The sequence below is a fragment of the Nerophis lumbriciformis genome, linkage group LG02 (assembly GCF_033978685.3).
Source record: "Nerophis lumbriciformis linkage group LG02, RoL_Nlum_v2.1, whole genome shotgun sequence".
Taxonomy (NCBI): domain Eukaryota; kingdom Metazoa; phylum Chordata; class Actinopteri; order Syngnathiformes; family Syngnathidae; genus Nerophis; species Nerophis lumbriciformis.
In genome coordinates this window covers 64633498-64648922 of record NC_084549.2, presented here as the reverse complement: position 1 = coordinate 64648922, position 15425 = coordinate 64633498, and the positions used below count along the sequence as shown (strand labels likewise).

Genomic DNA, 15425 nt, shown 5'->3' with positions numbered 1-15425 from the left:
CTGATTCCATGATCGTTCGCTCGTTTGGAAACAATGGCAACAGGTGCCTCGTGCTTGGCAGCGGTGCTATAAATAGCCTCGCGCATTTAAAAAAAAAAAAAAAATTTAATTAATGAAAAACCGTATTTTTTATCACTGCAACCGTAACCCGGAATAGGTTGATGAAAACCGTACTAATTACGGGAAAACCGGAGTAGTTGGCAGGTATGCTTGTGTCTTTCTTATAATTTTAATATGAACTGCACAGGCGCTACCAAACACAGACCGGTTTCCACAAAGGTCTTCGTCAGTGTGCAAATTTTTTAACAAGAAGTGATGCACTTAAATAGTCACAGCTGTGGTCAATCAATTGATGTAATAAATCAAGAACAACTTCAAAAATGAAAGTACAATGGAAAATTGTACAAAATAAATCAAAGATTCAGGACAGTATCATAGGAAAATAAAGTAATAAAAAAATGTGTGGACAACCATTATAATAATATCTCTCTATATAATAATATACATTGTGGAGGGTTAACTGAAGAGCTTCGCGCAACTCCGCCATTTTTACTCAGTGGTTTGAAAAGGGTCCGTAAAACATAATATCGGCAAAGTTTTGACCAAAGAACAACCATCACATGTAATCTAGACCACAAGGAAGTCTTTTAAAAGTAGAAAAAATAAATAATACGACCCCTTTCAAGACCGTTAGTAATAAATAGGTTAGTGTTTCTCATACCTACCATTCTTCTTTGTTTGACTCATTTTACTTGATGAAACCATTTCTAACATTTCACACTACAAAATAATAAAAGTATGCTTAAATTCCTGCTGATATTGTATCAGATCGATACCGATATCGGCCAGCACGCAAGGCTCTAATATCGGTATTGCATTGGGAGTGAACAAGTTGTAGTGGGACACCCCAACAAATAAGTACAAGTTGACCACAAAACATATCTAATAAATTCACATGAATCGAGAAGCAAGCAGAACTTACCGAGTTTTTCTTTGCTTCCGGGTCAAAGCGTTCCAGTATGACTTTGGCATTTTTGTACGTCTCCGTTTCTTTCACTTCTTCCAGCTAGAAACACAAAGCAGGAAAACTCGACTACTTACTGCAAACATGTTTACGGGGAAACATCAGTGGGAGGAGGACTCACTATCTTTTTTTTGGTAGCCTTCAAGTCTTCCAATTTGTCACCTGAAGAAGACAGAAAAAAAAATAATGTATTTTTGGGCCATTTATCCCAACTGATGCCATTTGCGTCCCAGATAAATAACATGTGTGAATAGAGTATTGTATTACCAGAAATTCCGTAGTATAAGTCGCTACTTTTTTCCTACACTTTGAACCCTGCGGCTAATTGATTTTTTTCTTTGCTGATGGCCATAAAGCAAAAAGTAAAAAATAAAATAAAATAGCAAAAACATTGAAAAGGAGTGTTATTGTTTGTGCTATTTTTTAGACGAGTTTGCTCACTTCAGGTCCTGCAGTGTACTTCCAATTAATGCTTTCAACCGGAAGTAGAAATGCTTTGCTGTCTTCTAGCCGTCCATAGCGTTTCTACTTGTATGGATTTTTCATTCCTCACTCCAAGCAACGTTTGTAAGTTTTGCAATATAATTTAAAAAAAATCTTAAAATTTACTAAACCATCTCATGTGTTTTCATGCATATTAGTACGTGTAGAGATGTCCGATAATATCGGACTACCGATATTATCGGCCGATAAATGCTTTAAAATGTAATAATGGAAATTATCGGTATCGGTTTCAAAATTATCGGTATCGGTTTCTAAAAGTAAAATTTATGCCTTTTTAAAACGCTGCTGTGTACACGGACATAGGGAGAAGTACAGAGTAGAGCTGCGAATCTTTGGGTGTCCCACGATTCGATTCAATGTCGATTCTTGGGGTCACGATTCGATTCAAAATCGATTTTTTTTCGATTCAACGCGATTATCGATTCAAAAACGATATTTTCCCGATTCAAAAGGATTCTCTATTCATTCAATACATAGGATTTCAGCAGGATCTACCCCAGTCTGCTGACATGCAAGCAGAGTAGTAGATTTTTGTAAAAACCTTTTATAATGTAAAGGACAAAGTTTTATCAACTGATTGCAATAATGTACATTTGTTTTAACTATTAAATGAACCAAAAATATGACTTATTTTATCTTTGTGAAAATATTGGACACTGTGTGTTGTCAAGCTTATGAGATGCAATGCAAGTGTAAGCCACGGTGAAACTATTGTTCTTTTTTTTTTTTTTTTTTTATAAATGTCTAATGATAATGTCAATGAGGAATTTTTAATCACTGCTTTGTTGAAATTGTAACTAATATTGATACTGTTGTTGATAATATTCATTTTTGTTTCACTACTTTTGGTTTGTTCTGTGTCGTGTTTGTGTCTCCTCTCAATTGCTCTGTTTATTGCAGTTCTGAGTGTTGCTGGGTCGGGTTTTGGAATTGGATTGCATTGTTATGGAATTGCTGTGTATTGTTTTGTTGGATTGATTAATTAAAAATAAAAATAAAAATAAAAATAAAAATAAAAATAAAAATAAAAATAAAAATAAAAATAAAAATAAAAATAAAAATAAAAATAAAAATAAAAATAAAAATCGATTTTTTTAAAATAAGAATCGATTCCGAATCGCACAACGTGAGAATCACGATTTGAATTCGGATCAATTTTTTCCCACACCCTTAGTACAGAGCGCTAATAAACCTTAAAGGCACTGCCTTTGCTTGCTGGCCCAGTCACATAATATCTACGGCTTTTCACACACACAAGTGAATGCATTGCATACTTGGTCAACAGTCATACAGGTCACACTGAGGGTTGCCGTATAAACAACTTTAACACTGTTGCAAATATGCGCCACACTGGGATCCCACACCAAACAAGAATGACAAACACATTTCGGGAGAACATCCGCACCGTAACACAACATAAACACAACAGAACAAATACCCAGAACCCCTTGCAGCACTAACTCATCCGGGACGCTACAATATACACCCCCCGCTACCCCACCCCCCACCTCAACCTCCTCATGCTCTCTCAGGAAGAGCATGTCCCAAATTCCAAGCTGCTGTTTTGAGGCATGTTAAAAAAAAATTATGCACTTTGTGACTTCAATAATGAATATGGCAGTGCCATGTTGGCATTGTATTCCATAATGTGAGTTGATTTATTTTGATAAACCTTGTTACATTGTTTAATGCATCCAGCGGGGCATCACAACAAAATTAGGCATAATAATGTGTTAATTCCACGACTGTATATATCGGTATCGGTTGATATCGGAATTGGTAATTAAGAGTTGGGGAATATCGGAATATCGGCAAAAAAGCCATTATCGGACATCTCTAAGTACGTACTATTATAATGTAATGAAGCTAGCGTCGTTAGCAATGGCTAATATTCTCGTCGTTAGCAATAGCTAATATTCTAACACTGGTTACGAGTGTCTGTGTTAGTATTATTAACCTACAATGGCATTATTTTTGTATTGTTCCGAGTTAGTAAATTCCTCTAGCTGATAGGAGAACTCGCTTCGGCAGCGAGTGGGTCCATGACGATTACTTCTGTTTTGCTTGATCAGCCGCTTTACTGTCGTGTTACAGACACCGTTTGGAAAAAATTAAGGTATGTAAATAAACATTTACAAAATAACTAATTTCACAATGTATATATCTGGGGCTTACAGTCTTCTGTTTTGCTTGATCAGCCGCTTTACTGTCGTGTTACAGACACCGTTTGGAAACAATTAAGGTATGTAAATAAACATTTACAAAATAACTAATTTCACAATGTATATATCTGGGGCTTACAGTCCAGTGGTAAGACCGGCGGGGTTTGGTCGATGCCAAAAAAGTACCAGATTCGGTACCCATCCCTACTAAGATCTCCCCAGTGGGAGAGCACGGTCTGTAGGTAAACACACGTGGACGAGACAGCCGTCACGATTGCAACCTATAAAGCCAATCACATCCATGTTTCCTCTGGCTCCATGCAAAGAATCAACCGCGACACAACAAAATAACACTACTAAACATGATAGTTGACACTGTTACCTGATTGGCTGTAAGCGAGACACACCCACTGATCAGTGATCACTTCCTGCGTTGCTTGGTTACCAGAGAGTAAGTGCCTGTTCATGCAACCAACCTTGCTTTGCAACTTCCGCTTTCTTCCGACAAAGAAAAACAATATTAACCCTTGTGTAATGTTCATATTGTTGTTACTCAGCCAGCGTTTGTGGGTCATAAAATGAGCCAAAGTCAGTGAGTCTCAGTTTGAAAAATTAATTAATTGTATCATTTTTCTTTTAATAAAAACAGGCCCCACAAACCCATGTGTTTACATCTGTAAATTCCTCTGCCAGTTTCTGCATCCCACAGGGATTCTTCTTTTGTGTTTCTGCACCTGCGGTTCCCACACAAGGTTGCAACATTGTTTGTCAACACTGTCTGCTCTCATTTTCTCGCACATTTGACCCTCTGATGTTCTGTGTACCTACACTCTGTCCTCCTCCTGTATAGGCCTGGTGTGTATGTGTGTGTGTGTGTGTGTGTGTGTGTGTGTGTGTGTGTGTGTGTGTGTGTGTGGGTGTGTGTGTGGGTGTGGGTGTGTGTGTGTGTGAGTGTGCGGTACACAGAACATCAATTGCCACTTCTATTAGCCCCGGGTCCAGTGGACCCGGACATCTTAATGTGTAGGGGGGTGTATGGTGTGTGGTCATTAAATATGTATTCTGATATATGTTCTTCACAGAAAATGAGCCAAAGTCAGTGAGTCTCAGTTTGAAAAATTAATTAATTGTATCATTTTTCTTTTAATAAAAACGGGTCCCACAAACCCATCTGTTTACATCTGTAAATTCCTCTGCCAGTTTCTGCATCCCACAGGGATTCTTTTGTGTTTCTGCACCTGCGGTTCCCACACAAGGTTGCAACATTGTTTGTCAACACTGTCTGCTCTCATTTTCTCGCACATTTGACCCTCTGATGTTCTGTGTACCTACACTCTGTCCTCCTCCTGTTTAGGCCTGCTGTGTGTGTGTGTGTGGTACACGGAACATCAATTTCCACACTTCTATTAGCCTTGGGTCCAGTGGACCCGGACATCTTATATGTAATAGAAATGTGTAGGGGGGTGTATGGTGTGTGGTCCTTAAATATGTATTCTGATACATGTTCTTCACAGAAAATGAGCCAAAGTCAGTGAGTCTCAGTTTGAAAAATTGATTAATTGTATCATTTTTCTTTTAATAAAAAATGAAAACGGGTCCCATAGACCCGAACACCACACAAGGGTTAAACGTTTTATCGAACGCATTTTTTTATATGGTTGCGTGTCTATCGCGATATATAGTGATAACGTTTCATCGCCCAAACCTAGTATTGTCATATTTACACTGTCAATAATTTCAGCGAAGGGTTGAAAACTTACTGTTCCTCTCAGTGCGTTTGGAAAAGAGAAAGATCAGTAACTTCCTGATGAACCACACCCTGATGGAGAGAAAGAGAAGCACGTCGGACCAAAGGCCGGATACTACTTAATGGGAGGTCTGAGTGATTTGTCACTGTGCCGCGTAGGCCACATATACTTACAGCGCAGGGTATATGAAGAAGGGCAGGGCCATGGCTAGTCTGTGCAGCCATGGCTCAGGCAGGTAGAGGCAGTAGACCACCAGGCAGGTCAGCAGGTAAAGGACGGACGAGTAGATGAGCAGCCGGCCCACCCACAGCTGCGAAACAACACAAAATCGTTGACGGGGTCAAGAAGACATTCGATTCCAAAAGTGGTGAGGACTTTTACCTTTTGAAGTCGCTGGTTTTTGGCTTGAAACTCTTCCAGGTTTGTAATCTCCTACAAGGAGAGCAAATGGAAAGATTCAAAGGTCATTTGGAAAAAGACAGCGTTCAAGTACACCTACCGTATATTCCCGACTATAAGATGCTACCTTTTTTTTCCCCAAGCGTTAAACCCTGCGGCTTATACAAAGGTGCGGCTAATCTATGGATTTTCTTCACTTACGGATAAATGATGGCATGAGTAAGCAAAGAAATAAAACAATGTATTAAATGATTCACTTTAACAAACTGTTCAAACTCAGTGTTTACAAAGTACTAAGACGAAAAATCAAAATAATTAATTCTCATCTCAAAGGATGAATAAAGACATCAATGACTTTGTTTTTGTTTGATCAGCTGTTTTACTGCTGTGCCGTAGGAACAATTAAGGTATGTTAATATCTCATTTCACAACGCACCGGTAAAATCTGCGGCTAATATATGAAAAAAATTGTTTACTTAGTGAGTGGGGCTTATATACCGGTGCGGCTTATATTCCGGAAAATACGGTCGGTCAAGTTTGTTAAAATGTGATAAATGTGCTGCTCTCTAAATGACCTTATTGCATTTGGGGCCTGTTTGCATCAACACATACTAACAGTTGTATTACATTTGTTTGTTTTTTAAAAATATTCACTATCAGTGGCTTAGTGGTTAGAGTGTCCGCCCTGAGATCGGTAGGTTGTGAATTCAAACCCCGGCCGAGTCATACCAAAGACTATAAAAATGGGACCCATTACTACCTCCCTGCTTGGCACTCAGCATCAAGGGTTGGAATTGGGGGTTAAATCACCAAAAATGACTCCTGGGCGCGGCCACCGCTGCTGCCCACTGCTCCCCTCACCTCCCAGGGGGTGAACAAGGGGATGGGTCAAATGCAGAGGACAAATTTCACCACACCTAGTGTGTGTGTGACAATCATTGGTACTTTAACTTTAACTTAACTAACAAAGATGACAATTGTGAGTCCTGAGTTGAGGACAGGAGATCAATCAGTACCTTGTCCAGGTTCTCTAGCTGCTCCACAGTGGTAGGTTTGGTCTGCAAGAAAGAAAAAAAACATCTGAACATTGAACGCTCATTTACTGTCACAGTAAGTCAGGAAATAAGCAAAAAGTAGTTCTGATGGAAACGCAACACACAAACAGCCCTGCATTGGACCTGGACTTCCAATGGTTTGGAGTTAAGTTGAGCAGTGCTAGCCAATGAGCTATAATCAGTAACATTTTTATTGGCCAAGTACGTTTAACACACAAGGAATTTGACTTGGTGGTCTGTGCTCTCTTGTCACTGGCTTGAGGGCTTGCGAGGTGAATATGTGTCAACCGCAATGATTTCTGTTGACATCATACTTTGGAACCGATAGACTGGGGGTCGATTGTACTTAGTTGCTATTGAGCTGGATGTTAGACTTTCTTTTAAGACACCAAAAGAGCTGGTGTTCAGGTTTCAGAACAAATGGAAAGCCTTTTATTGTCACTATACACATGCACAAGGAGTTAAAAAGGAAACGGCACAATATTGTTAAATGTTGTCCATCATTCACAATCATTATGCAAGACAAGAACACATGTTTTTGTTTTTTATGCATTCTAACTTGTAAGTAAACATTACCAAAAGTCAACTAACAGTGGAGATCATCAGATTCGCTCTATTCCGCCTGCAAAGCACTCTAAAAAAAAACATCCAAACACATCCATCAAGGTTTTATATACAGTACATACTGTAAGTATATATGTAATGTAATAACATTCATAATAACATGTAATATTGACGTATTTTGCTCATTTTAAGCATACGGTGGCGCATTATCTTTATACGATGTTTAAATTTATATGTAGACTGCAGGGATCCCAGAATAATCTTTTTATACGGATGTTATGTGGAAAAATACCGGCATTTGTGCTTTCAATTGAATGTGTAGAAGCCCTTTTTAAAATAAATTTTTCTTGCTTCTCTTACTAGATGCATTTTAATGAGTATGTATAAGCACTTTTTTATATTATGTGACTGTGGAGGGAGATGTTGCCAGCGCTGCCTGCAGGAGCAAAGGTCACCGCCTCTGTCCATGGTGATGAGGACAAAGCACCATCAGACGGGGGCGTGGCAGTGCTGACGGCGAGACACAGCTGGCAGGTAATTAGATTTCACAAGTGGTAATCTAATCATCTGTTGTCTTTAACAGTAAGCGGCCGGGAGCAGGAGATGATACGGACGTGACTGAAAGGTCACGTTCTGCGGAAGAAAGACTTTGATAAAAACCTATGTGCATTAAAACTTTGTAAAAACGGCACGCTTCGCTCCTGTTAAGTGTCTGTCAGTGGGACCGCTGGGAAGCGACTTCCACAGTGACATAATGCCTTTTATTCTGTATTTGTTGTTTCATGTACTGTATGTCTATTTTGGACGACTGAGTCTGCATCAGAACATTCGCTATTTCCCTCAACAAAACTACTAATCATGGCATAGTTCATGAGAGACAACAAAGACTACTTTGGGACAAATTATGATCCTTATACTTTTGATCCTGAATTTAAGGAGGATGATCCACAAGTTTTAAAAGCTGTGCGCTGAACAGATCCATGTTGAGTGAAACACTAAGCAACATGTAGCAGTATTGCTAAGTGCTAAACAAAAAATACAAACATAATACAACAATCACTTACTGTACAATGCCTGGTCTCATTGGGATTCCGACTGATGGGATGTTTATATCTTCCCGTTTGAATGAAGAATTACTCCTCCCGCAGGGTTAAAAAATAAAGGTGCGGCAAACCAGCGTCTTTTCGTATCTTTCTCGCCATCTCCGGGTCTAAGTTGGGTGTCAAAGTGTCCTCAACCTTCTACTATGCAGGTGAGATGCATGATTTAAAATCTAGAAATAACTTTTTTCCAATTCAGAGGAAATGCAGGAGCTAAATGGCTTAATATGTCAATATAGCTGCATAAGCTAGTTAGCTCTATGCGATCAAGGCGCAGCTAAAAAAAAAAATGTTTGTCAGCGTCAGCGCTTAAAATAGCAATGTCGCTAATACTTGGCTAATAATCAGGTCACGAGATGTAAATGGAGTATTGTTGGTGGTTTATGGATGTTTTTTAGAGGGCTTTTTGGGTGGAATAGAGTACTCCCATTAGTTGCATTGTTAGCCACCTCTTACTTGTCGTATTTTACAAGTTAGAATGCACTAAGACAAACATATGTTCTTGTCCTACATAAGGATTGTGAATAATTTGGCAACAAGCCAAAAAAGTGCAGTTTTGCCTAAGCAGCTCCTTCTCTGGAGCAGACATGCAAATACAAAACAGAATAACAGAAAACATTGAACAATAATAATAAAAAATAGAGCAATTATGTTAACAAAAATAAGAATGACAAGGGGTGTTGTTTTGACTCTATGCAGCAGTGTGCAAAAATATTAGAGCATTGATTGATTGAGACTTTTTTTAGTAGGTTGCACAGTGAAGTACATATTCCATACAATTGACCACTAAATGGTAACACCCGAATAAGTTTTTCAACTTGTTTAAGTCGGGGTCCACTTAAATTGATTCATGATACAGATATATACTATCATAATACAGTCATCACACAAGATAATCATCAGGGTATATACATTGAATTATTTACATTATTTACAATCCGGGGTGTGGAGGGTCAGGTTTGGTTGTTATCATCAGTCATCAACAATTGAGAACAGAGAAATGGATATTGAAACAGTGTAGGTCTGACTTGGTAGGATATGTACAGCAAGTAGTGGACATAGAGAGAGAGAGAGAGATCAGAAGGCATAAGAAAAAGTATCTACATTTGATTATTTACTTGCCATGAACTGGAATACAAAGTATTACTTCAATGAAAAGACCCCTATAAAACCATTGTTTCTTTCAGAATGGAACCTTCAACCTAGGGCTGGGCGATATGGCCTTTTATTAATATCTCGATATTTTTGGGCCATGTCGCGATACACGATATATATCTCGATATTTTTGCCTTAGCCTTGAATTAACACTTGATGCATATAATCGCAGCAGTATGATGATTCTATGTGTCTACATTAAAACATTCTTGTTCATACTGCATTAATATATGCTCATTTTAAACTTTCATGCAGAGAGGGAAATCACAACTAAGTCAATTGACCAAAACTGTATTTATTAAACAGTTATTAAGCAGTGGCACAAACATTCATGTCATTTCCAAAACAGAAAGTGCAAGATTGTCAGAGACATTTTAAAACAAGCTGTTAGTACACTTTTGTGCATTATGTCACGAAGATGACATTTCAAAACAAAACTAAATTAAAGTGCACTTTTTGTACAGAACGCCACTACAATAGTTTAAAACAAATAAAGTGCACTTTTGTGCATGATGTCACACAAGATATTTCAATAACTGTCAAATAAAAATGAGCTGCATAATAGGAAATCAAACAGTGTATGTCCTTCACTATGTGGTAGGTTCCTGCGGACGTTATCTCCTTCTGTTGTTGACTGTTTGTTTCATACGGTGTTGATGTGGAAATGGTTGCCTCGGCATTTTGTTGGTGTGGCACCGAACGGAGATGTTGACATGCGGAGTTTCAAGCACTCTTCATTCTCTAGCGGGTGACTTTTCAAATGATGCTACATATTAGCAGTGCTGCAACTTTTTGTAGCAACACTTTTGCCCCACACTTGACAAATTACAGTTCGACATATTCCCGCTTGAAGCCAAATCACCGCCAGACAATGGACCCCAAGCTGTTTTTTTTGGGGATTAATTCTTCCTTCATTTATTACCCGATTCGCACCTTCTTTTTCTCGGATTACCACTCGCACCACAGCTAACGTACCCATGCCGCTACCTCTCTGCTCCGCCAGGGTGTATACGTATGTGACGTATGTAAGAAGGTGCGCTTGTTTTAAGTCTCTGTGAGAAGCAGAGACAACAAAGAGTGATAAAAGCCTGTAGTGTAATGCCAGCAGCTAAAAGCAACTGCGTGAGAACGTATACTGGAATATCACGATATAGTCATTTTCTATATCGCACAGAGACAAAACCGCAATATATCGAGTATATTCGATGTATCGCCCAGCCCTAAATCTAATCTCCCTTTATATTCATTACAACTGGCTTCTGAGAGCGTGGAATGACATTGAAGCACTCCTGCGATTGTTGCCAAAGGGCGCCACACTAAGCATCAGAGTAAAATGCTAAAACAGGACTCGACAGCTACATTTAAATTTGTAGGTGGAATATTCTCAGTACATTTGCCTTTACCTTTAACAAATGCAAAACAGGGAAAACACCAGTTTCTTAAGATTTGTTCTGATATTTTTGAACAGTAGTACGTGTGGGTTAATACTGTCCACATACAATAATAAAAGTAAATATTGAACAGACTGAATGGTTTCACGGTAATGATGAGTGGACACTATACACAGATATTGCACAGCACAGTACCTTTTTCCATCGCGATATCACTGCCCCCATATCTGCACGACACAGCAGGCGCCTTGTTGGTACTTCGGGCTTACTGTGGAACAGAGAGAAAAGCTGTGTTAAGTTTGCGGTACATGCATGCTGCTTATGTTTAACGCCCAGCAGGATTTTAAGCAAGCTGCCCGTGGGAAAGCCGGGCACAATGGTCTCCCTTGTTGTTGGAACACTCACACAGCACTATTACACAAATATACATGAGTGTAACATTGAAGCATAAACAATAGGATTAACAATTGAAGTAGCGTCAAGTCACTGACCTTTTTTTTATATTTAATGATCTTATAGCAAGACAACAGAGTTCACAACGCTAACATTATTTTTTCATTGCATGCACACTATATTAAACACGTGCCCTGTTAGCAATATTGTAGCTTAGGGCAGTGTTTTCCAACTTTTTTGAGCCAAGGCACATGTTTTTCATCGAAAAAATGCGGAGGCACACCCATCCATCCATCCATTTTCTACCGCTTATTCCCTTTGGGGTCGCTGGAGCCTATCTCAGCTACAATCGAGCGGAAGGCGGGGTACACCCTGGACAAGTCGCCACCTCATCGCAGGGCGCGGAGGCACACCACCAGCAGAAATCATTAAAAAATGAAACTCAGCAGTCGATATTGACAATAAAAAGTTGTTGTTGCAATTGTTGGATATGACTTTAAAGCATAACCAAGCATGCATCAATATAGCTCTTGTCTCAAAGTAGGTGAAGTGAAGTGAATTATATTTATATAGCGCTTTTCTCAAGTGAAACCCAATATCTAAGTTACATTTTTAAACCAGTGTGGGTGGCACTGGGAGCAGGTGGGTAAAGCGTCTTGCCCAAGGACACAACGGCAATGACTAGGATGGCGGAAGCGGGGATCGAACCTGCAACCCTGAAGTTGCTGGCACGGCCACTCCACCAACCGAGCTATACCGCTGTCACCACCTGTCACATCACGCCCTGACTTATTTGGAGGTTTTTTTACTGTTTTCCTGTGTGTAGTGTTTTAGTTCTTGTCTTGCGAACCTATTTTGGTGTCTTTTTCTCTTTATTTGGTATTTTCCTGTAGCAGTTTCATGTTTTCCTTGACCGCTATTCCCCACACCGGTTTTGTTTTAGCAATCAAGAATATTTCAGTTGTTTTTATCTTTCTTTGTGGGGACATTGTCGATTGTCATGTCATGTTCCGATGTACTTTGTGGACGCCGTCTCTGCTCCACAGTAAGTCTTTGCTGTCGTCCAGCATTCTGTTTTTGTTTACTTTGGAGCCAGTTCGGTTTTAGTTTCGTTCTGCATAGCCTTACCTAAGCTTCAATGCCTTTTCCTAGGGCAGGGGTCGGCAACCCGCGGCTCCGGAGCCGCATGCGGCTCTTTGATCACTCTGATGCGGCTCAGCAGCTTACTTGCTGAACCCCCCAATTTTCCCGTGAGACTTCCGGATTTTAGTGCCTCTCACCGATTTTCACCCTTACAGGTATAATAAGGGCGTGCCATGATGGTACAACATTTGGCGCCCTCTACAATCTGTATTAACAGCGTGCCAGCCCAACATTTAACATAATATACATCTTCTGCTTGCACACATACGTGACAGCAAGGCATACTTGTTCAACAGCCACACAGGTTACACTGACAGTGACCATATAAAACAACTTTAACACTCTTACTAATAATACGCCACACTTTGAACCAAAACCAAACAAGAATGACAAACACATTTCGGGAGAACATCTGCACCTTAACACAACATAACAAACACCCAGAATCCCATGCAGCCCTGACTATTCGGGCTACATTATACACCCCTGCTACCACCAAACCCCGCCCCCACCCCAAGCCTGCTCCCTCACACATCAACCCCCCCCCCTTCTCTGTGCGTCAGTTGAGGTGGGCGGGGTTTGGTAGCGGGGGGTGTCTAATGTATCCCGGAAGAGTTAGGGCTGCATAGGATTCCGGGTATTTGTCCTGTTGTGTTTATGTTGTGTTACGGTGCAGATGTTCTCCCGAAATGTGTTTGTCATTCTTGTTTGGTGTGGGTTCACAGTGTGGCGCATTATTAGTAAGAGTGTTAAAGTTTTTTTTATACCGCCACCGTCAGTGTAACCTGTGTGGTTGTTGAGCAAGTATGCCTTGCTGTCACTTACGTGAGCAAGCGGAAGCCCCATTCAACATGTGGCTGATCAGGCACGCTGGTTGTGGTGGGAGCTATATGCTGTACCATCACGGCACGCATGACGCTGACAAGCGCTATTCAATTAAAACCCGCGTGCCGCACCAGCTTAAAAATTCCATAAAAAGGTGTGGGCAGCGTGTCTGAGACCCCTGGTTTATACATAGCACAAAGCACAAAAAAAACTCTGTATGCAGTGTTATTTCATTTGAAATTTCAAAAATGTTTGCGGCTCCCATTGTTTACTATAATTTGTGAAACTGGTCAAAATGGCTCTTTGACTGGTAAAGGTTGCCGACCCCTGTCCTAGGGGCACTAACCTTTTGTTTATTTTTGGTTTTAAACATTAGACACCTTTTTACCTGCACACTGCCTCCCGCTGTTTCCGACATCTACAAAGCAATTAGCTACCTCCTACTGATATGGAAGAGTATAACGTGGTAAGTCTGCCGATCTCCAGACAGCACAGACATTCAACAACAACACATTATTAGCGGATTCGAATTACTGGTTTGCAAAAAATATTTTTAACCCAAATAGGTGAAATTAGATAATCTCTCACGGCACACTAGTGTGCCGCGGCACAGTGGTTGAAAAATACTGTCTTAGGGTTGCTGTACTATACAGCAAAGCTATATGGGTTAGGGTTATTCTATATGGGTTATATAAAATGCTATATATAACAATGAGATTAATTGGCTTCCTATTAATAGTTCCGCAGCTAGCATGGTCGCTATGAACACGGTGTTAAATAACAACTTTAGGATGTAAAGATATATTACGTGTGAAATTAAGGCAACTACGCCCTAAATCAAAGCTGTTTGCCAATTAGCTTGCCAGCTAAGTAGCTTCTTCATCAACAACAGGCGTGCAGACTGCATTTAAAAAAGTTTTCTACTGTGTTTACTCACATTCGTCGGCGTTTATGTGGTGTTTAGTTGCTCATTACGTCAAGTTGGACTACGGGAAAAAGGCAAACGGGGGACTTTTAAAGCTTTGTTTTCGAGCTCCAGTACCAAAAAAAGGGTTTGACAAGTCCGTCGGCGACGCGGGGTTATGACGTCATTACAACATGGCGGGTGGGCTCACTCACCCAGAATGCATTGCGTTGTAGTGCACGTCTTTCGAAAAACGCTCCGTCAAACGTTTAGTTGTATTTATTTAGATTTTCCGCGAAGAGTGCGAATACAATTGTTTATCTAATAAATAATTATTTTATTTTTCAAATAATACATTTTTAAGGCTACTATAGGAGCCAAAAACTACGCAACACTCAAGCTAGACATACCTAAAAAGTCGAGGTGCACAAAAAAAAAGTTTACAACCAAATTCATAATTTCAAAAAATCTATAAAAATAATAATAATAATAATATATATGAGAATTTATTTTGGAATGTATTTATTATGAATGACGTCATTACAACATGGCTGGAGGGCTCACTCACCCAGAATGCCTTGCGCTGTAGTGTTGAGTTTTGAGTTGTCGTCTTCGTAACCCGTTTCATTTGTATTTATTTAGATTTTCTGCGAAGAGTGCGAAAAAAAGTGTTTATCTTATAAGTCCAGTGCATATTTCGCCACATATGAGCAAAAGCAACAAAGTACAAATGCCAGGATTATCTAATGGAGCTTAAATGTCCTTTTTAATTTTTACCACCTTCTGGTTGCATGGAGATGGCCCAAGAACATATTTTTAAAAATAGATTATCTTTAAAATCGATGAGAAAAAACAGAATAATGATTTATTTTATTTTTTTAATAAGAATACATTTTTAAGGCTACTATAAGAGCTAGCAGCTACGCAACAGCTAAGCACTCAAGCGAGACATACCTAATAAGTCGAGGGGCACAAAAATAGGTTTACAACCGAATGTCGATTTTTATTCATCCCGATTCCAAATCAATTCATAATTTCAAAAAATCTATAAAAATAAT

At 39.5% G+C, this 15425-nt stretch overlaps 1 protein-coding gene across 2 annotated transcripts in view; it reads right to left on the bottom strand.

Moving 5' to 3' along the window:
- Window positions 1-14572, bottom strand: part of lnpk (lunapark, ER junction formation factor) — a 32228-nt gene extending 17656 nt beyond the window's left edge. For both annotated transcript variants that reach the window (XM_061966588.1, XM_061966593.1), the window contains exons 1-8: window positions 14401-14572; window positions 11298-11370; window positions 6854-6895; window positions 5820-5870; window positions 5612-5748; window positions 5451-5509; window positions 1146-1186; window positions 983-1066 (exon numbers count right to left, since the gene is read on the bottom strand). In XM_061966588.1, the coding sequence (XP_061822572.1) occupies window positions 983-1066; window positions 1146-1186; window positions 5451-5509; window positions 5612-5748; window positions 5820-5870; window positions 6854-6895; window positions 11298-11327 (444 nt within the window). In that variant the 5' untranslated portion in view covers window positions 11328-11370; window positions 14401-14572. The remainder of the gene's footprint in view (window positions 1-982; window positions 1067-1145; window positions 1187-5450; window positions 5510-5611; window positions 5749-5819; window positions 5871-6853; window positions 6896-11297; window positions 11371-14400) is intronic.
- Between the last annotated feature and the right edge of the window lie 853 nt (window positions 14573-15425).